Source organism: Cryptococcus neoformans, chromosome 1 (assembly GCF_000149385.1).
Source record: "Cryptococcus neoformans var. neoformans B-3501A chromosome 1, whole genome shotgun sequence".
In the NCBI taxonomy this organism is placed as follows: domain Eukaryota; kingdom Fungi; phylum Basidiomycota; class Tremellomycetes; order Tremellales; family Cryptococcaceae; genus Cryptococcus; species Cryptococcus deneoformans.
This window is the reverse complement of record NC_009177.1, coordinates 1,147,549-1,168,681: the sequence shown is the minus strand read 5'-3', so window position 1 is coordinate 1,168,681 and position 21,133 is coordinate 1,147,549. Positions and strand designations below refer to the sequence as shown.

The 21,133-nt window shown below is 48.0% G+C and overlaps 8 protein-coding genes across 8 annotated transcripts; 2 read left to right on the top strand and 6 right to left on the bottom strand.

Annotated features, from left to right (window-relative positions):
• Window positions 1–1,152: 1,152 nt before the first annotated feature.
• CNBA4190 (hypothetical protein) lies at window positions 1,153–3,136 on the bottom strand (the record flags this gene model as incomplete). The annotated part of the gene is made up of 4 exons (XM_772857.1): window positions 1,153–2,002; window positions 2,054–2,325; window positions 2,376–2,654; window positions 2,717–3,136. 4 exons carry the CDS (start codon window positions 3,134–3,136, stop codon window positions 1,153–1,155), a joined length of 1,821 nt encoding a protein of 606 aa, XP_777950.1.
• Window positions 3,137–5,008: 1,872 nt separating this feature from the next.
• CNBA4180 (hypothetical protein) lies at window positions 5,009–7,141 on the top strand (the record flags this gene model as incomplete). Its single annotated transcript, XM_772856.1, has 4 exons — window positions 5,009–5,555; window positions 5,611–5,727; window positions 5,777–6,158; window positions 6,208–7,141. The coding sequence occupies 4 exons, from the start codon at window positions 5,009–5,011 to the stop codon at window positions 7,139–7,141; spliced, it is 1,980 nt and encodes a 659-aa protein (XP_777949.1).
• A 1,039-nt stretch (window positions 7,142–8,180) lies between these two features.
• On the bottom strand, window positions 8,181–9,118 carry CNBA4170 (hypothetical protein; the record flags this gene model as incomplete). The annotated part of the gene is made up of 5 exons (XM_772855.1): window positions 8,181–8,302; window positions 8,365–8,472; window positions 8,529–8,626; window positions 8,681–9,045; window positions 9,113–9,118. The coding sequence occupies 5 exons, from the start codon at window positions 9,116–9,118 to the stop codon at window positions 8,181–8,183; spliced, it is 699 nt and encodes a 232-aa protein (XP_777948.1).
• A 538-nt stretch (window positions 9,119–9,656) lies between these two features.
• CNBA4160 (hypothetical protein) lies at window positions 9,657–12,100 on the bottom strand (the record flags this gene model as incomplete). Its single annotated transcript, XM_772854.1, has 15 exons — window positions 9,657–9,775; window positions 9,975–9,996; window positions 10,076–10,147; window positions 10,452–10,534; window positions 10,593–10,696; window positions 10,755–10,845; window positions 10,894–10,948; window positions 11,000–11,144; window positions 11,208–11,373; window positions 11,427–11,469; window positions 11,522–11,562; window positions 11,615–11,720; window positions 11,768–11,851; window positions 11,920–11,985; window positions 12,047–12,100. 15 exons carry the CDS (start codon window positions 12,098–12,100, stop codon window positions 9,657–9,659), a joined length of 1,251 nt encoding a protein of 416 aa, XP_777947.1.
• Window positions 12,101–12,382: 282 nt separating this feature from the next.
• On the bottom strand, window positions 12,383–14,191 carry CNBA4150 (hypothetical protein; the record flags this gene model as incomplete). The annotated part of the gene is made up of 5 exons (XM_772853.1): window positions 12,383–13,126; window positions 13,189–13,491; window positions 13,550–13,752; window positions 13,811–14,011; window positions 14,071–14,191. The coding sequence occupies 5 exons, from the start codon at window positions 14,189–14,191 to the stop codon at window positions 12,383–12,385; spliced, it is 1,572 nt and encodes a 523-aa protein (XP_777946.1).
• Window positions 14,192–14,511: 320 nt separating this feature from the next.
• Window positions 14,512–15,941, bottom strand: CNBA4140 (hypothetical protein; the record flags this gene model as incomplete). Its single annotated transcript, XM_772852.1, has 7 exons — window positions 14,512–14,773; window positions 14,823–14,930; window positions 14,978–15,302; window positions 15,358–15,561; window positions 15,613–15,786; window positions 15,846–15,880; window positions 15,928–15,941. The coding sequence occupies 7 exons, from the start codon at window positions 15,939–15,941 to the stop codon at window positions 14,512–14,514; spliced, it is 1,122 nt and encodes a 373-aa protein (XP_777945.1).
• Window positions 15,942–16,255: 314 nt separating this feature from the next.
• CNBA4130 (hypothetical protein) lies at window positions 16,256–17,893 on the top strand (the record flags this gene model as incomplete). Its single annotated transcript, XM_772851.1, has 4 exons — window positions 16,256–16,667; window positions 16,720–17,350; window positions 17,400–17,724; window positions 17,777–17,893. The coding sequence occupies 4 exons, from the start codon at window positions 16,256–16,258 to the stop codon at window positions 17,891–17,893; spliced, it is 1,485 nt and encodes a 494-aa protein (XP_777944.1).
• Window positions 17,894–19,727: 1,834 nt separating this feature from the next.
• CNBA4120 (hypothetical protein) lies at window positions 19,728–20,947 on the bottom strand (the record flags this gene model as incomplete). The annotated part of the gene is made up of 4 exons (XM_772850.1): window positions 19,728–20,326; window positions 20,376–20,726; window positions 20,773–20,872; window positions 20,927–20,947. 4 exons carry the CDS (start codon window positions 20,945–20,947, stop codon window positions 19,728–19,730), a joined length of 1,071 nt encoding a protein of 356 aa, XP_777943.1.
• Window positions 20,948–21,133: the final 186 nt, after the last annotated feature.

Genomic DNA, 21,133 nt, shown 5'->3' with positions numbered 1-21,133 from the left:
AAGCTTCCCATCATTTGTTGGTAACAAGGTCGTCTGTACGCGCATACTTCTTCCACTTCTTTGCCAATCGCCAAGCAGATCACAGCGGCAGGTCTTCCCTCCTGCGAAGACCCGACAAGACGCTTCGCAATGCACTCAGAAGGCGGGATCTGAAATCGCTGCTTGGAGCTCTGAATCTTTTTTCAATAGCAGCAATTCGGCAGCAGGCCGGAGGTTTCTACTACCAGGAAAGCCGAGTTCCTTATCTCCCATCAATAGTTTTGTGACTGTGTGTCAAAGGATGGTCCTTGTCGTAATCCTTCAACAATTGGCCTTCCATTTGACAACATCGACTGTCAATCCATCATGCAGAAGCTTCCATATTACATCCTATAATAACTTGTGCCCATCACCGCAGCAAAAATGGAGAAGAGGAGCGAAAGCTTGACATCTTTTTTCGTTTCTTCATGCTTGCCGCTACCTATTGTACCCATACAGAGTAGTGCAATATCAAGTATCAAGCATCTCATATCAAGTACCAAGTAATGCAATAAGCGCCCCAACACATAGCCACTCAAGCAGCAATTCACACAGCCCAACAACTACAGGAGGTCAGCGGTATTATGTAGTACGTTCATTGGTTGAAGAGCAGCACAGCCGATTAACATGACAGCAATGAAAACGAAAGCATTTACATAAATAATAACAATGGGACGTTACTTCCGGCACCAGAGCCGTTGTTCCTCGCACCGTCGGATGAGCAAAAACAAACTGTCAACGCCAGATAATAAGATGATATTACGGGAGCCAACTGCTGATTTTATTACTGCCTGCCTGAAGCTAACTGTTAATCAGCGACTCACACTTCAACAGCTGTCAGCGGAGCAATATGTCAGTAGGCGGCCTGCCTATATGTTTGTTCGTGAAAGTCAATTAGCTCCTCTTGATCTGCAGGGAGTGAGAAATGATACTATTGTTAATTAAAACAAATCCTTTCATCAACGAACTTCTTACAAGTATAAGGAAAAATAAAGAAATAGTAAATTTAAAATGAATATACTATAACTTTGTTATAAATAATTAGGTTTTCAACGACTCCATACTCACCCGAACCCTCATAGAGTGATTCGAGAAGTTTCAAAAAAGAACAATCGGATTGTCCGTAGAAAGTGATTAGAGGACAATCTTGGCGTTGCCAACTTCAGTGTGGACGAAGACTTCTGAGTGACCGGGGGGGAAGACAACCCAAGGAGGAGGACCACGGGGGTGGTCGGGGCCGGGACCACCGGGACCACCGGGACCACCGGGACCTCCAGGGCCACCAGGACCACCAGGACCACCAGGACCATCAGGACCACCAGGACCTCCAGGACCACTAGGACCTCCAGGACCATCAGGACCATCGGGACCATCAGGACCGTGGCCCTTACCAGGAGGGGGAGGGGGAAGCTCGCCATCAACGCTTTCAGCATTGCGGAAGTGCCTCTTCTCGTGGGAGCCCTCAGTCTTTCTGTTCTTGGGAACGAAGGCAAGGCCCTTCTGCTTGCCTCCCTCCTCAGTGACGTATTCCTCCAGGACTCGATGCACCTTGCCGTCCCTCACGACAACATCATAGGTGCCCTTTAAGCTGCCGACCTCGTACAAACCGTGGAATGACTTGTCATGGGTAACGTCGACGTCACCGGTATGGGAGAAGACATTAGTATCAGTAGAGACGTTGGGAGAACCGAAGACCTTGAGAAGAATGTTGCCAGAGGTGGAGAAAGCGCCGATAAAGACCGGAGGGGGGGGAGGGTGTTCAGGCTCATCCTCTTTCTTAGACTTGAAAATATTGAGAGACCACTTGGAAGGTCGCTCTTCTTCAGAGTGGAAACGCCCTCCGAAGTGCTTCTTCTCGTGATTGTGTTCTCCGTGACGGCTGTCAAACTTCTTGTGCTCGTGCTTGGCATCAACGTTATGAAGGTTAAGCTTGTCCTTAGGTGGGGAGTGAGGAACAACGTTAACAATGGCGTTAATGTTACCTCTGTTGCCATCATCAGCAAAACTATACACTGCAATTGACCAAACTACTCACGTGACTGTCTTGACAACGAAAGAGTTGCTGACGTTGAAGTTACCGCCGACGTCACCGGTTACGGTCTCAGCCACGAGCTTGTTGACAGCGAGGGTAGGAAGCTTGATATCACCGCTCTCAGACTTGAGGGAGAGCTTTCCCACGTGGATGTCCTGAACAGATGGATGGATATCAAGAGTAAGGTCCTTGGTAGAAAAGATAGAGATGGAAGGAAGACGCTTCTTGTTGGCAGGAAGAACAAGGTGGACAATATGAGACGAGGATTGAGAAGACTGCAAAATGGTCAATGACATCCTGATACGTACGTGCTCAAGCAACTTACAGCAACAGAGAGAGCGTGAGAGTGTTTTCCAGACAACATCTTGACCCCTTCAGCCTCCTCACCGGACCAAGTAGACTCAACAAAAACGTTGACAGTAGAGTCTTCAGACTCCTCCTCAGCCCTCGAGATGATGACGTTACCCTCACCTTGGAAGGTGAGATCAAAGTGCTTGCCACGGCCAAGTTTGAGAGGGAAAGAGGCGTTGGCGGAGAGAATGTCGGTAGCATCGTTGCTCCCGACAACGTTGATGGACTCGTAGACAGTGGCAACGGAAGAAAGCTGCGGGCGCAGTGTCAGTGTATCATTATCAATCAACGCTCCAATGCCGGGAAGAAACTGACCTCCTCAGGAGCACGGTCTTTACGGCCACCATGACAGTCAAGTGGACCATCCTCGAGGAAGATAGGGCCACCAAATCGATGAGATGAGTGGTCTCTCCACTGCTTCACGCCAAATTCGGCGGGAGCATGATGAGCGTCCTGGTGGCATTTGCCGCCAGCAAGACGCGCAGCCTGATGGCCAACGACAAGACCGAACCAAACAACGGCAAGAGCGAGGAGACCTTTCTTGACTTTGGACAAGCCAGCGTACTTGTCCTTCGCGGCCTGATAGGCGCTGCGGGGACCGCCAATATAAAGGTATTGAGAGCCGATTGCGGCGGGATGAATGTAGCGAGGGTCAAACTCGCCGTCTACCAAAGTGGCAGATATTGGGTGTTTCTCGTCCGTTGGAACGGGGTGATAAATGGGAAGGGTCGACATGCTTGACTTCAAGTAGCAGTGTACGTGAAACCAAAATAAAATAAATAGGAGTGGGGATGGAAAGAGGAGGAGAAAAACAAAAGACGATGCGGGAAGCAACGGGTTATAAATGGGACCACCACGCAGTCGAGTGCTGCACAGTCAATTCCTTTGGCCACCTTTCCACAGTTGTTTATAAGCGCGTGCTTTGTTTTCATTTGCTGCCGCGATCCAAAATATGTTATCGGCCATGGAGATGGGGTCCCACAGGATGAGCGAGGAGCCAAATACGGCCGATGGCATGATCATCACCGACAATTTTTTTTGTCTTCCGTTTTCCTCCTAAAACGGCGGCTAATTATCAAAACATAGCACGATGCGATTGCTTAAAGGTTACAAGCGCATGACTAACTGATGCCTTGCGGTGAATTAGTCTTCATAGATCAGCTTTTTAAGATCCAAAGGGGATGAGATCTAGCTAGATGAGGCTACAGATAGAGTTATGGGCGAAGTCGACTAACTTTTGCCATTTTGTCCGGCAAAAGCAAAATACACTTTTGCCCGGGTTTTGCCAAGCAATGGACAAAAAGGCATATTGCATAATGACATAAAATGTTACGTAAATACCTTTTCCGTCAACTTGTCAACCACCGTAATGAAATAATACTGCAGCTTCGATACTTCAGTTTATTTCCACCTGCCTTCTGACCATCTTCAGCGCCTATCGCAAGTACACCGGACCTCAGCAAGTACCGCCAGCATCCTTGCCCATTATCTAATTATTATAAAGTGTTGTGATGACTCTGAAATATGAGCAATAGGTTAATGACGGAAGGGAGCGCAGCCAAGCACAGCGCAACACACCGTAACTGGAAGAGCTGTGCAATGAGGAAGAAATTCAAAGTCGTTCTTTTGTTGGAAAGCCGGTATTAACTAATTATAACCTCTAAGGAAACGAAACGAAAAAATGAAAAAATGGGTCGCAGTTTCGCCGCAGTGATTTAAGGTACAATGGGGAGGAGGACCGTCCGTCGGCCGACTATGAGACCTTCAACACTTCTCAATCCTAAAATGCTCTTTATCAGCTATTGCGCAAACTCCGGAACTCGCGTCCGTATAGCACCAGTTGGTATAAGTAAACATAATGATATGTTGCTGTCCGAGTTTTGTATTTTCCTTGACTCCCTCGTGTAAAGAAGACTTGGGCAAGAACAACGGTACTGATTGAGTACAAGTAATAAATATAATTGTATTGAAAACTATTTATTGATAGTGGTGGGCCGGGTAATAAGAGGTCGTCAAGGTTATGTTGTCAACTTAAATGGTGGTTATGTGTCCCAGATGATTTCAAACACAGTCTATGTCATTGTATGAATCTTTACAGACTGTAAATCGTCCATTGGGAATGATAAAATAATGCATAATATGCCGATCGCTCGACGGCGGCATGCAGCAAGAAGAGGCTCTTTCATCCTCCTCCTCCAACAAACTTCGTTACCGGACAGTCAATCTGCTTTGAAGTGTGCTTGATATAGATAAAGGCACACCCATTCATCGCCCTCGTACAAGGAGTCTCGCCCACCGAGCAGAAGGCCAGCTCAAATAGTCAGTCGTATTACTCTTCTCCACGACGACGACCAACAAGAAGTGCGTGGGTGGCGAGGAAGAAAACTTGACGCGCGTTTACATGGACTAAACGTCATTGACGCGTTTATTATGTAATCACAATTGGTGTGATTTTTTGCGACGAGCTGAGAAATGGTGAAGTCGACGAGCAGCCTTGAAATTGTCTCTCAGATCAGTGGCCGCTTCCTTCAGTGACGGGGATCTGCAACTGCTGCTGCTATCCACGTCCACACCTCTGCGCCATCTACGCCAAAATATCCCTCGAAAATGACCACCGCCTCCCCCTTCCTCTTCCAGTCGTCCCTGCACGACACGGGGCTTATTCACGAAATGCTTTCCAACCCGCTCAAATTCGGGGCTCCTGTTAACAAAAAGAGTTTGGGCTTCGAGGCGGGTATGAAGGAGGTTGTTTCAGAGCCAGAGTCTCCCAATCTTGTCAAAAGACAGCTGAAAAACGTAAATGATGAGGTGAAGTACGACACGGAAGGAGAACTGGCGGCGAAGGATAAGTCGCAGAAACAGTTTAATGGCAATGCGAAGAACCCCCAAAGGGTGAATCCGGAGTTCATAAATCAATCAGTAACTCCCCTTTCGCCAGCGAAATCCCAAATCCCTGATACAAATGAGGGCGACAATACTCAAGGTCTCTTCCCGTCCACCTTCGACCTTTCTTGGCCAGAAGCCATTGCCACCGCTAAGCGTGCAGCTGGACTGCATAATCCTTCGATGGCATGCTATGCCAATGCCACTTTGCAGGTCCTGCTGCATACGCCGCCCGTCCTGAGAATCGCTTTGACACACGATGAGGGAAGCTGTGGGTGCTCAATGGTTCATAACTTCTCCAGTCCTTTGACTGACTTCATCTGTAGGCTCACAAATTAAAAAGAAGAATTTCTGCATGTTATGTTCTCTCAAGCACATGGCTGAAGGATCGCACTGGTCTGGTCGAAAGGCTTACGCCCCAGGAATCCACAGAAGCTTGTCGCGTAAGTCGTCGGAGTCCAACTTGTTTTATCACCGACTTAACTTTAATAGAAATCAAGAAGGGCTTCAGCAAGAACAGGCAGGAAGACACCCATGAGTTCTTCCGGTTTGTCACCGACGCCCTGCAGAACACTGCATTGGCCAAGCTTCCTAAGTGTGTCCTTCCTTACAATCATCGGAAGTTTGCTCATACAACATCCAGGGATACTCCTGAAAAGATCAAGCACACCTCTTGGGTTTACCGAATTTGGGGTGGCCGAGTGCGCTCACGTGTTGTTTGTTCACGATGTAACAACCCGTCAGACACCTTTGATTCCTTCTTGGATTTGAGTTTGGATGTGAACAAGCAGGGCAAGAAAAGCGTGCTTGGGATGTTGGCTGGCTTCACCAAGGAAGACAGACTCGAGGGAGACAACAAGTATCATTGTGAAAGGTGAGTTTCATTTGTTGTGTTCAAAAGAGCGATAGCTTACTTCAAAAAGGTGCAAACGTAAAGCCAATGCCACGAAGAGCTTCAAAATTGACCAAGCACCTCCCATCTTGACTCTTCACTTGAAACGGTTCAGTGTCAACTACAATCCTTACAGTGGCCGAGCTCGAGCAGAAAAATTTAATCAGCCCATCAAATTTGAACAAACTCTTGATATCGCGCCCTATATGGTTGACCCTGCGTCTCCCGGTACCAAGTACAGATTGTTCGGTGTCACCTGCCATCGTGGTACTGAGCTTCGTTTTGGTCATTACACTTCCTATGTCCGAGGTCCTTCCGGTCAATGGTTCCATGCCGATGACGATGAAGTGTCTCCTGTCCAGTTGGAGCAAGTCTTGAACGACAAGACGGCTTATCTGTTAAGTTACATCCGCGTGGACAATGGGAACGAGGGGCTGTGTGAATCGCCTGCAGTTAGGGACAGAGTGAAAGGCTTGGTCAACGGGAGTGCAAAGGGTATGAGAGATGACGAGTCGGAGAGTCAATCAGAGGCTGAGTCAAGCTCGCACAAGTCATCGTCACCGATCAAGCGTAAATCCACTTATGACCCTGAAGACCCACCGCGCATGAAAATTGGCGCCTTTGTCAACAACAAGGCCTACGCACCTTCAACAAACAAATCTGAGTCGCCATTCTCAGACGGAGAGAACAAAATGCCCCCCGAACTCCCCAAATTCGGATATAAACCTAAACCCACCATTCGCGCCCCTGCTCCCGTGGAAGCTTCATCTTTCTACACTTCCCCTGTCGCTCGACCATCCAATTCATTGGCAGGTATGAGTAAGAAGGAAAAGAAGAAGTTCAAGCATAAGGAAAAGGGAAAGCCTAGACATAGCGCTACGCCAATGCCCTTCGCCCAAGGAAGGGTGGGTAATGGTAGAAACAGGCAGCCAGGTGTTCTTTCGAGGATGAAGGGCAGAGCGTAAATTGTCGGGGTCTGCAATGTGGGCGGAAGGAAGTCGTTTTGGGATAGATAATTTGGGACAGGGAACAGGATTTACTTTGTCTGGCATCATAGGGCAGATCGTTATTACGGCAGAAGTTGGCATCGACCATTGATTTGTATATTACTTCCTTTCTAGATAACATGCATTGTTTCGTGGCTTACCTGAAGACTTCAAAATTACCTGGATCTATTCAGCTGCAACCACCATCTTTCTTGTCTCAAAGCGTCTAGCGTGTATTCCCCAATGACTGCCGCTGCTATCCTAGCATCCATATTTTCTGTATTGATCTTGCATTCTCCTCTCCGAGCCCATCCAAATTTTTTCTTGCCACGCAACCATAAAATGTCCCAACTTCTTCTTCCATCCTCAACGCCATTAGAGTCCCTTCATCAGTCAACTTTGACTTTGCTTCTCTTGCTGGATTAGCGAGCCGTTTGATATTTTCGGAAGTTGAACAAGAGAGGATAATGTGGATGAGAAGGATATTTGATGACTGGGCGAAGGCGATGTAAGAGTCAAGGTCTTTTAGACCGACAGGGGGGAAGGGGCAGATAGAGATTCAGTCGGGATCCATATCGCTTGAGACGCATGTGGAGCTGATGCCAAGGTGCGAAATATGGTATCACGCTGAGGCAAGACCCAAAAACAGTCATATCAGCGAAAAGCAAACTAAGGGATACGGAAGAAAGTTCGACAGAGATGATCCGTTTATAGGGTATTCATCGGGGCAAATTCAGGAAAATAGGTGGCGAGAGACCGAGCTTTGGGGGGCGCTACTTACCTTCCCTGACCAAAGCAGTGTGCCCACCGTGACAGGCAGGGAGAAGCCTCTTACGTCCTTTGTACAGACATTAGATGCTTTCGGGCGCTATCCAAAGAGTATAATGCCATGAAGATGCATGATTGATAATGCCCGATGATGGATTAAGTTGCACGCACATATATTACAGTATGAAGACATGAAACACGCGCCCGCTCCCGTTCTCCCTCCTATAAGTCAATAGCCATTCAGCCGTATTCAGGCTTGAGCAGCGGCAGCTTTCCTCTGAGAAACCGCCTTTTGAATCTCCTTAGCGGTGGTGGGGTCTCTGGTGTCTCGTAATTGGGCACGCTCTTCGGGTGTTAGGTGTTCATCGTGTTCTAAGTAAATAGAAAAGTTCAGCCTCAACTCTGGGTGTTCGGTTCAAGCGGCTGGTACTCACCAAGCATGCGGCGCCAAGAGTGGTCGGCAGACTCAACAGGCGTCGAACTGTTACTGGCACCAAGACCGGTGGCCATGGCAGAACCAACAAGAAGTGCAACCGTAAGGCCTAGAAACATGTCGGTCAAGTCCTTCCAAGACAATTCCTTAATAAGCAAAGCGTACCTTGGGCCCACATACGAGCCTGAACAACCTTTTGCGACGTTGACTGATAAGGATTCCTGGCAACAATGCCGAAAGCCAATGCCATAGACGCAGCCCATCTAATGTAATATCAGCGCTGCATAAAGCAACAGAACGACTCTGCAAATACTTACCCTCCTCCAATGATACCGTACTTGTGTCTAGCCGCCCAGTCACCAGCTTTTTCCAGCTTGGACATTTTTTCCCACTTCTCGTTCCGAATTTGAAGTTCCCAATCGATTTCCCTCTGACCGACACCAGAGTATTGAGCTCGATTGTATGCCTCACCACCCTTTTCGGCGGCGATAGAGATACAAGGCACAGTGATGGTGACATGACCGAGAGCCTTCAAGGGCAGGGGCAAAGCTCGAATATACGGAGAGCGCTTCATGAGAAACATATGACCGGGGATGCAAATAGCGGCGGCGAGGAAGGCACCCTTGATACCGCCTACAATGGTGGCATCGTTATAGCCACGGACATCATCTTGACTGACGATCTACCGTAACGAACCGTTAGGAAACTCGATGAACGTTGAAATATCCTTGAAAACCTTGCCTACTCACCTTCATAATGAACCGGTGCTGCTGTTGTTTGTTTGTATGGAAAAGCTAAAGTGTGGAGGGGATGACAGACGATGAGATTGAAGAAGGATTGGGATGTGGGGCGTTCTCTAAAAAGCAAGTATTATAAGTCGTTGGGAAGTTAACTTGGTCACTCCGAAATCTCATCGCACGGCGTCATATACATATCGCGTCGGTCGGTGGTTTACGGGAACGTTTGGCATGTCTTCGGAGCGGTACGGACACTGGCGAAAGAGCTGCATAGGCCAAGGATGGACATGCTCAAACAAAATGTCTGATCACATGCAGTCCATATTAGTAAGCCCTATAAGCACATCATCCCCTTTTGAAAGATTCTAATTAATTCCGAACTGAATTACATACACAGTCGATTTGGTTTGTTAGCAATTAATTCGGATTGCGGATGCTATTTCCGCGGCAAGAACGGCTCCGCCCCAACTCGCGTCGGCTCCACCACCCTTCAGCAGCGGGCAAGAAGCACTAAATAAACGGTTGATACGTATTTTTATTCTACTTGACCTTTTTATTACAACCCGCTTAACGCCTCGTTGAACTCTCTTCCAATCAGCATCCTCCGAATTTCTTGCGTACCGGCACCGACCGTGTATAGTCTGCTGTCCCGTACAAGACGACCCGCGGGATAGTCTACATGGACCCACCAACAAATGGCAATGCAGAGTCAGCAAGAAGACGGCTTAAAATGTATGCAGCAGAGTGAGGTAAAGTTGATGAGACGCGACTTGCGCTTCGTTGCGTTATTAAAAAAAAGAAGGATTCCGAATAATTTCGAGAACGAATACAAGCAAGTAATGGCGAAAATGTCTTTGAACAACCTATCACTCACCGTTGATGTAACCATTGCCTCCCTATTGATTCGGATGTTGTCAGCACCATGATCTCTCTGATAAAGGGTGAAGTAAATTCGGAGTTCTACCATGCACTTACCAGACATTGTTGTGCTTCGATAGCTACTTCAACAGCTCTATCCGAAGAATAAAGAATAGCGCCAGCGCAATCCTGACGTGCTCGTCAGCGATTGATTTCCGAATAATTTTTCCACTACTAGAAAGAACCCTCAGTACTCTCTATTTCTGTCTTGTCTCTAGGCTCTCTGAGCCGGAAACTAGTCATACAGAATATTATTTACGTAGGACGGCTTGGCTATGAGTCCGTGCGAGATTTTCGGTACAGTAACGGACAAGATGTGTACAACAGTAACATAATTTGATACCCGTTTCCGAATGACAGAAGTCAAAGATCAAGGATACGGCCAACGACGGCTGCCAGGATCGATTGGTATCGATTGGTACAGTCCACTCACTCTGCGAGAAATCATCCCTGCATCGCAAGCGCGAGCAACGGCGTATACATACGCACGAGAGGCACTCAGCTTGGTGTACATATCTACGCTTGAGTGCATCAGCACCACCCAGAAAAACATCTTTCGAGCGACAAGACGTACCAGCGAGCTTCCCTTGCATTAATTGGAAGGTTCCTATCTGTTTGCCAAACTGTTTTCGCTCGTGAGTATATTCTAAAGCCATGTCTAGGGCAGCTTGCATGATGCTTCGGTTCATCGTCAATCTTCCGCTGACTTTTTTGTCCAATGAAGGGGAGAACTGACCCTAACGGCCCGCCACTTAACACCAATCGCTCAAGATCAAGCCCAGACATCAATACTAAAGCCCCATTTCCCACTTTACCTAGCACGTTTTCTGTTTATGATCAGCTGAACGAACTTTCCGCGCCCATGCAAGTCCTACCTTCTGGGATCTTGACATTGTCAAAAAACAGCTCTGCCGTGGGAGATCCGCGCATCTGGAAGTGCTAATCAACAAAATATCCCTCCAATCTCATTTTTAGGCTTACTCCAAATTTGTCCAAGCCTTCGCCCACTTCAAATCCTTTCCAGCCTTTCTCCACCAGAAAAGCAGTCATCCCTTTGGAAGGGGCCACATTGGTGTCTGACTTGGCATAAATGAGGAAGGTGGACGAGACTGGGGCATTAGTGATCCTGTCTTATTGACGTGAGTTCATCTATCCAAATACAAAGAACCAGTCGGGCGATGTCACCTACCAGCATTTACTGCCATTCATAATCCAGCCTTCTCCTTCATCACTCCTGGTTGCACTGGTGCGCATGGACACTACGTCTGACCCGGCATTGGGCTCTGACATTGCCAACGACCCGATGTGCTTGCCAGTAAGAAGGGGTGGAAGGTACTTGCTCAATTGCTTCTCAGCTGAGGTTAAAGAAATTAGCACAAGACGGAGAGAGAAGGTTAAGAATACCTACTACCCCATCTCACTAGCTGATTGACTAAGAGGTTTGAATGTGCCTAAGCATTGGTATGAGCTGTCTGTCAATGAGGCTAACTTTGTATTGCCCACCCCGTAACTGAGAGCCACACTGGCTGATGCTCGACTGATTTCTATCATAAGTTTCAGCATATGAACTTCCTCTTGATCGTATAAGTCTCTTGCCTTCCATGGCAATGGTATGCTCTAAGTAGCCCAGCCCTAGTCCTCCCCATCTCTCAGGTACCGTCACGCCGAGCAAGCCCATTTCGCCGAGTTTTGGAAATATGTCCTGCCTCCATGTTAGTAATGTTTTTAATCTTGTAATGATGTACATACCTGCGGGAGCTTGTTGGTCCGGTCGATTTCAGCCGCTCTTGGGGCGATCTCTTTCTGAGCGAAATGTTGAACGACACTTCGGAACTAGATTGATGCCAATGCGTCATTTGCTTATTCTATCCCAGACCTGGGAGAAGGATGTGTAGACAAACCTCTTCTTGCGCTTCAGTTAGGCCGGCGACAGCTGTATTGTAAGACGAGTAGCGTCTCCTAGTACCCTGCAAACTCGTTGTGTGAGCTTTGTGCCTATTTGAACGATTCATCTTCGCGCGAGCTCACCAGACGAGAGGAGGAGCACAAAAGACGGCTGCAGGCATGTGCTTTGGGTAGCATCATCCTCGCTCTAGTAATGTACATGATGTTGTGGTATAAAGAACAAGTTATACATGCTTCGACTCTCCATACAGCTATTCAACTGACACCGCGGACGACAACGAACAATGTGATCGACACACGCGATGGTTTGGCGTCTCGTGACAACTTCGGCTATCGGATTTAGCCGGTGGATATTCTTTGCTACGGGTACTGCTACTACATCGTTCATAACACCGCTGAACCTCATTTCTTTTACTGACATGTCCTCGTTGGGACACAATGCATTACGCTTTTATTATATCAGACCCTGTCAGCTCTCAGATCGTCGATGACCTTCGCCAAAGCGTCTTTTTCTATTTTGCCCCATTTGCCGTCGATCTTGCTCATGTACCTTCCTCTAGCACCACCACCCTTTACCCTCCCTGCAAGAGCTGTCTTGATTTTCTCATTGACGTACTTGGCCAGGTCATTGTCTGGTGATTGGATCAGAAGGAGTGTCTGGCTGGTAGTAGAGGCAGGCGTAATGGAGGAAGTCAGGATGATGAGTGGGCTAGGGGGCGTTTTTCCGTCTGTATTCTGCCCAGAAGCGCTAAAGGACTCGAGATATGTTGCGCCTACCAGACCTAGCCAGTCAAAGTCATGAGTGCCCTTCTCTTCGCGCTCGACTAGTGTAACTGATTTCCCTTCTTTTCCTGCCTTGACGGCCTGTTCGCCGACGAGCTTGGCCAGCTCTGTTCTTAAGCCTTTAAGGCTGTCCGCCGTATCCTTCCTGGCTACTTCTGCTCTCTCAAGCCTCTCCACCAGGTCAGCTCTGCCGTATCCGACCGCCTTTGCCGCAGCAGAAAGGGTGCGAGATGCCTGTTGCAAAGCGAGGATGGCTCGGGGGCCAGACAAGAAGTAAAGCTTAGTTGGAGACGGCTTCGACGAGTTGGAAAGAGTTGGGGGAATGACATGTAGGAGTGATAGAAGAGATGTGTTTGGAGACTGAGTACCACAGCAGGCGTTACGATCAGTGTCCTGAATGTTGATGTGTCGAATGACGCCCTATCAGAGACACAATTAGTAACTCGCCGGAGTATTCCTGAGAATGTTCTATGCGCACGTACACCGTCGTAATCCTTGGGCAAGCCTCTCATCTCTCTTGTACCGACTGACCCCGCGCCGATGTTTTCTTTCCCAACATCGTCACCTTGAATAGTAAAATCCACCCAAATTTTTTTGCATTGTTTAATGGCTTCTCCACAGAGACGCTCAATCCCCATTGCTTCTTCGGGTGTAAGCGCTCTGGGCAGCTCAACGTAAGCCGGTTCAATGGATGGGTAGGGTTGCATGGACCAAGAGAGAGTGGGGAGTGAAAGATGGGTTTCAAGGATGGCAGACAAGAGGTGTTGCGAGGTATGGATAGACATCTGTCAAAGTCGTTAGGGGATGCCATTATATTCCATTCTCTATGCTTGTAATACCCACTTGATCTATTCTCCTATCCCAATCGGCTTCGACCTCGACTTCCCTGCCTTCCCGCAAGTCTATTTCTATACCAGAAGGGATCCTGATAAGGTGGACACTGTCGAGCTTCCGACGCAAACACATTTCAATGGGAAATGTGTGGCTGACACCCCCATTAGGATCTAAAAGGCGCATGACACCAGTGTCTGAAGGTTGACCTCCTCCTGCAAGACCCCAGCTGAGTTTGAACTTTATTATTCGCGTTGCAGGGCTTGAGCGTACCTTCGGGAAATATGATAGTGTCGAGCAACTCAACCTCCCACAGCTTACCCTTGCTCTCTTCTTTTAAAGCCACATTCTGTTCGGAAGTAAAAGCAGCACCCTTCTTTTGCTTCGCCTTGCCCTTGGGAGGCGGAGGTGAGGTTATGTCGGCCTCCCGAGCAGCATGCACTTTCGTTCGAAGGATGCGGAGAAGTGGGTCACCTATCCATTGTCGCTCATTAAGCGTAATCTGCTTACAAAAGACCTCGGATGGAACTCACGCTGACATGCCAACAGACCGACGATACGTTTATCGGGCACATTGGTCGTATCAAAGTAAAATCGAGCGTAATCCTTATGCGTATCCGTCTCTGGAAGAGAAGGATGGATAGTACAGGTCATTTTGGCAGTAATCAAAAACTTATATGTGCAACGATACGTAGAGGAAAGGGGGAAAATAAAGAATTTACCCGACGATAATGCTGGTTTATGATGTGGATCAAGATTTTGCGATAGCCCTCTATCTCGGCTCGTCGCATTTGGCCGACGCAACGGAGACTTTTATCTATGTCTGCACTCACCGCTCTTAGCCGGCTTTCCAATGAAGCTATAATTGGACTAGTTTTGCGATATCAAGTACAAGGTAATGACAAGGGAACATAGTACAGATTCATAGTTATATGCATATGCTATCGTTAGTGCAGAACTCGCCGCCTGCTACTTTAAGCACCCAAAAGACCCTTCAACACCTCGACAACTTTATCACCCACCTCCTTCGTGCTCCTCTGGCCACCCAAATCCTTCGTTCGATAGTCGAAACCGCCGGATTCGGCACTGTCAAGAACCTTCTGCACAGCCTGTTCGATGAGGGCGGCTTCTCTGCCCTTACCGAGAGAGTACCGGAGCATCATGGCGGCGGAGAGGATGGTACCGATGGGATTGGCGATGCCTTGACCGGCAATGTCAGGAGCGGAACCGTGGATACTGCAGAGTGGTCAGTTGGGGTATGTAAGAAAAGGAAAAATGGACGTACGGCTCATAGAGACCCATGGTGGTAGACTTAGCGTCGGGGGCACCGGCGAGAGACGCAGAAGGGAGGAGACCAAGGGAGCCGGGGATGACGGAGCTTTCGTCAGAAAGACTACACAGACTCAACATCGATACTTAGTAACCATAGACAAAACTCACATGTCACCAAACATATTCTCAGTTAAGAGGACACCGTTAAGCTTCCTGGGGTTGGCGATCATGATCATGGCGGCAGAATCGACGAGCTGGTGCTCAAGTTTGAGCTGAGGATACTCCTTGGCCATGAGCTCAGAGACTGTCTTTCGCCAGAGTCGAGAAGTAGCAAGAACATTGGCCTTGTCGACTGAAGTAATGGGGAGAGGAGGTTCGGCAGCCAGAGCGATCTGAGCAGCGACTCTCGTAATACGTTCAATTTCAGGCTTGGAGTAAATACATTGATCCCAGGCGACACCCTCATCATTGGTCTCCTGTCGCTCACCAAAGTCTATTTAAGTGTCAGTAGGTGCCGCTCTCCAAGTTCGGCGCATTCGGATACTCACAGATACCGCCGATCAGCTCACGGAGAACAATAATGTCGGTACCCCTGGCAGTGTCTTCCTTCAAAGGAGACCGTTTGAGCAAGCTCTCGGAAGCAAAATTGGCGGGACGGATGTTGGCATAAAGGCCAAGCTCCTTTCGGAGCTTGAGGATACCCTGCTCGGGACGGACAGGACCAACACCCCATTTGGGACCACCGACGGAACCTTTTCATGCTGTTTAGCTTTTAATCCTGATTGCTAGGAAGTCACACGCACCCATCAAAACGGCATCGGCCTCCTTACAAGCCTTGAGGGTCTCGTCAGGAAGGGGAACTCCATGGTTATCAATGGCGGCGCCACCGAAGTCGTATGATTTGAGATCAAGCTTGAGATCAGAATGATTGACAATAGTCTCGAGAACTCGGACAGCTTCGGCAACAACCTCGGGGCCTATCTGGTGATCAGCACTCATCATTGAGAAGGGCTTGAATCAGGTGAGGAGCGCGTACCGATACCGTCACCAGGGAGAACAGTGATCTTAAAGCTGCGTGACGTCAGCTATGCCTTGACATTCATTTTTAGAGCACCCACGTCTTGTCGGCCATTTTATTAAGTATGACTTGAGATGATTATGAAAATGGAAGACAATGTATGGACTGAGTCAGAGCTTTTTGAAGGGTCACTTTCTCCAGGCCGTGGACCAAGTTTCGGCTTCCTTCGGCCGACTCGAATTCCTTCTTTTCGGGCGAAAAATCCCAGCAAAATATCCGGCAATATCCCGACTTCATTCTGGAATTGGGCCAGATTCTAGGTAATCACGCCCAGAAAAAGATTTCACTCCACTTTCCATGTCCTCTTGCTTTTTTTGGCCGCCGAGAAAGATTGTTTACAACAACTCTTCGTCAAAAAGTTCAGCAAAATGGTTCTCTCATATAGCGCCATCGCAAAACCCACAGCGGACACTCCCAAGGTAATCTCAATGACTGCCTCCAAACAAGTCTTCCCCGAAGCTTTTGAGGCATTACCGGCTCCTGCCGCTGAAGAGTCTCAAGAGCTAGAATCTCAACCCGAAGCTCTTGCACAGGCGTCCAGTTCTACCATCGAGGCCCCTATTTCGAGCGAAGACCGAAAAGTCATTCAGCATTTGATCCTTGATGCTGGACCTCTGTTGTCTTTGACGCCGCTTCGCCATCTCGCTACGAGCTTCCATACGACCCCGATGGTTCTTGCGGAACTGAGAGATCCTAAAGCTAGGGAGCATTGGGAGAGGCTTGCGTTGACTGGGGTCAATGTCAAGGTCGAGTCACCTACTGCTGAAGCCATGGCCCAGGGTGGGTACTTTGTTGATTATTCATGATTTACTGTGTGCTGACGAACATACAGTCACTGCTTTTGCGAAGAAGACTGGTGACTTTGCGGTACTTTCACAAACTGATTTGTCCGTTGCCGCTTTGACTTATCAGTATGAAGTGATGGTGAACGGTGTCAAGAGGATTAGGACTGAGCCCCCTCAAGCGAAGAAGCCTAGTGCCAAGGGGAAGGAGAAGGAGAAGGACACCAAGCAGGCGGAAAAGAAAGATGAGGAGGTCCAAGAGAACAAAAACGAAAAGGAAGGAAAGCCCGAGGAGGAGGATGTTGAAGTGGAAGAGGCGATTCAGTCTTTGAGCCAAATTATTATTGAACCTTCAACGAAAAGCGAGCTTTCAGTAAATGATGTTTCCACCACCAACCGGTCCCATACCCAGACCTCAGTCCCAGCTTCTGCCCATGCAGAGGATCCTGAATCCGAGGGCGAATGGATCAACCCCACAAATCTCAGCACCCATCGGTCTCGAGATCTGGGTCTTATCACTCCTTCTGGATCAACAGCCAAGCCTCCGGCCGTTGCATGTATGACCGGTGATTATGCTGTGCAGAATATATTGTTGGGAATGCGATTGGGATTGGTTGGCGAAGGCGGTAAAAAGATTGGAAAGGTGAAGAGTTGGGTATTAAGATGCCATGCCTGTTTTAAGTGAGTTAGTAACTTTGCTTTATCTTGAACATGTCTGATTCTGTGATAGAGTTTGCAAGGATCCTAGCAAACGATTCTGTCCATCATGCGGCAATGCTACGCTTCTTCGTACTTCCGTTTCAACATCCGCTAAAACTGGTGAACAAAGAGTGCATCTCAAGCAGAACTTCCAATACCGCACTAGAGGTACCATCTATTCCATCCCGGACCCTAAGATGGGCAGAGCCAAGGGTCAGCAAAAGGGGGGAAGCGGCTTAATTTTGAGAGAAGATCAGAGGGAATGGCAGGATGCAATGAGGGGAGATAGAATTAAAAAGGAGAAAGAAGAAAGGAAGGCGGCTAAGGGCGCTTTGGAAGGTTGGAATGACCCTGACGTGAGTGTCATCATTCTTCTCCCGCTTTGCCTCTAGCTCACAGCTGGTACAGTGGTTGCCCGAGATGATCACAGTAGGTATGTCCGGAAAGGGTCGCTCTGGTGGACATAACATGCCTTCAATTGGCCACGGGCGTAAGAACCCTAACCAAGCAAAGAGACGACGATGAATGGTGTGTCTGCCAAGCGGGTTTGTAGTGTATAGACCGATAGATTTGCGTATATTCTCGCTGTAAGTCGGGAGGTGCATATATATACTACAATGTGGCTGACTGTTGAAGAGGATGGACGACACTTTCCATGTATCAATGAATGACAATCTCCAAGCTTCTGTGTCGATATCGGGGCACTGTGACAATTGCCTGATCAGATGATGAAGCGCGCCAGTTCATGTTGGTAATGAGTCTGTCGACATGTTCTCTGACTTAGTCCCAGCCGCCCCAGATACTTATATGCTCATGCATAGCACTGGCCGGTGTCGCTCCATGCCTGCTATGACCGTAGTCTTCAGCGTCATGTTCATTTCCGTCATCGCAGCCATTTACTACACTTCCCACCACTACGCCCCAGCAGCCAGGATTGAGGAGTTACCGGACAACGAGACTGCTGTCACCACGCGATCAAAGAATTACTGCCATGTCTCAACGACCAACTCACCAACCCAGGACATCCCAGCAATTTGCCACCAGCCAAAAACAAAAAGCGATGGACGTCCCGAAGCGTGTCAAGTTGGAAGAGCTTCAAAGAAAGGTGCCCAATCTTTGGTCATCAAAGAAGAAACTAAGTTAGATCAAGCGGCATCAATATGGCCCTTCACCATACTCTAAGACACAGACGCTTAAAGCTAGTATTGCAAAGAAGGGAAATAAGGATGATAATTTATAGAGCACGTCTGGGGGAACATACAAAGTCGATAAAGGCAGTAGCCCGGCTAGGGAAAAAAAATGAACATAGGCTGTCGATCGACAGAATAGGGTAATAATAATACCGGTTATCAGGCAATCCGTGCGACGGATATCCATACCTACCCTTCCCACGAATAAGGCTTCAACTCTCGTATATTGCAATACTTGTTCTCCGGAAACAGATAGCATTGTCAACCTGTCATCCACCAGATCTTTCAATCATGGGCGGAAAGAGGCCAAAAGAAAGAGAAGTCAAGAGATGGGTCATACGTCAGCAGCTGTCATGCCTGAGCTCGAGCAGAAGAAAGTGTTTCAGGAGATGGTGGATTCCTCTCCTTTTTACAAGCTTGAGAAGCGCATCGGCTTCGCGCCACTATTCCTTCCACTCCAGCCTCGAGACACAAATATTTATAGACCGTTCCTTTCATATGACTATTATGATATTGAAACTATCCCATAGTAGAGATCTATTGGTGGGAACTGAAAGTGCAAAAATGGTCCTTACATTTAATACACTCATCTCACGAACTTCCCTCTGCATAATTACACTGCTTCATCTCAGACTGCAAACAGCGTTCCTTCTCCGGAGCTCTATGCAGTATATAAAAAGGTTTTAGTAGGCAATTCCGACCTAACCCATTAGAGCCTGATAATAAACTTACTTGATGACTTAATTACTTACCTCTGGAGATACTGTGCTTCATGACTTGACCCGCAAGAAGCAGAAAGATGCTCTTGGACCATGTGGGAAGAACGAAAGCAACTTTATTGGCCCGCTCAACGCAAAGACAGTCAGGGGAGCCGAATGGAGAGCTGTCACAGGCAGGGTAACAGGCAGATACCTGAATGATTAACACTCGTATTTGCTGCGATCTTTGGATTGAGCAGTTCATCTGTAAAAAATAGATGAGAGACTTTGTGTAGGCGATGAAAGCTGTATTGTAATGATGTCGCAGTCGAGATGGGAGAGGTAAATGAATAAGAGGATAATTGTGTCATCGTGGATAGACAGTATTCTATCCATAAATGCTGTACGATTTTAAGCCATGTAACATGAGGTGACGAATCCAACAAGTACATAATAACCCTTTGAAACTTTCTAGAATACTGGTATATAATCATTCACACGATCCTTCGCATCTTGCGCTATGCACTCTGCAATCCATGTCAAATTCCTCACTTCCTGCTCCTTGAGCTTCACAAAGCTATAAAACACGGCGTACTGGAATTGCTGTAAGAAGCTCTGCTTGTTCAAATCCACATCATGTTTGAAGAACTCGTCTTCCAAGCTCGAACTCGCCTCATCCGTACCGGCGCCGCCGCCAGAAGTGACGCCCGCCTTGTCAAAGAAGGCTTTGTACTCGGCAATATGGTCGACGGCAGCAACTACTGCATCGATATCATCCGCTCTGGCAAGCGCATTGTTCCCTTCGGGGAAGAGGCGGCCGATAGAGGGGAACAACCTCGCTCGCTGCTCTTTGGAGAGCTCGGTACCAAAGGAGTTGATGGTAATGTTGAGTGTACGTCGGTCGGCTTCAAAAGCAAGGATACGGGACATGATCTCAGAAGTGGGAGCCGGAAGGGTCTGGCAGAATTTGTGGAAATCCTCGAGATAGGATTTGTACAAGGAGTTACGGATAATCTCAATGTTGAGGTCATCAAGATCTTGCGCTGATAGACAGTCTTGGAAGTAGGGTGCTGGAATATTGTCAATATAATGATGTTGACAATAACTTCCTATACTCACCCAATGGAGTCTCTACAAGCACGCTGTGATACAGCTCTTCCACATTGGTGGCTACGCACAATGCCGGCATAGTGTCGAAAACTCCCAGGGGATGGCATCTTTCTAACAACTCGTGCGTATCTCGTTCATGCAACGTCCCGAGCGTAAGCAAGATAACGTTATCAATCATATACGCATAGGTGATGTAGTCCATAAAAGTCGCCAGGGGCTCAACGGCATTAGTCCGAAGGTAGTGGAACTCAGCCACGAGTTTTTCAGTAGCCTTGTCCGCAATGGTGGAGGTTGATAAGGGGAGAGGCTCGTTGGCCAGGAAGCTACCATAGTCGGTAGAAGAGAGCTGGAGTCGAAAGTCTGTGGATTGTCAACTGAAACCAACATTGCAATGATCATCACTCACCCTCAAGGTTCTCGCACTGTGTCAAGTTGTGGTAGTTGGATTGGGTGAGCAACGCTCCTTTGTACCCTCTGACCACACCCTCGAGGTAACCAGAGGACATCTAAAGACAGAAATAGGTCAGTCTATTTCTGAGGCACATCGTAAGATAGCTCACATTGAAGCCGAGAGCCTCCATCTTTGTTATCGCACACTGTGATACGAAAGCGCCCTGCAAAGGATATCTTGTGGTCGGTGATCAACGAAGAATGGACTGTTTAAAGTATTTGTTTTTTGTTGACTCGCAGGTCTTTATTCTGGCAGTTATTCGGGCTATTGGTTATTGAATTGGAGGATACACACTCCTTACCCATCCCAGAAGACC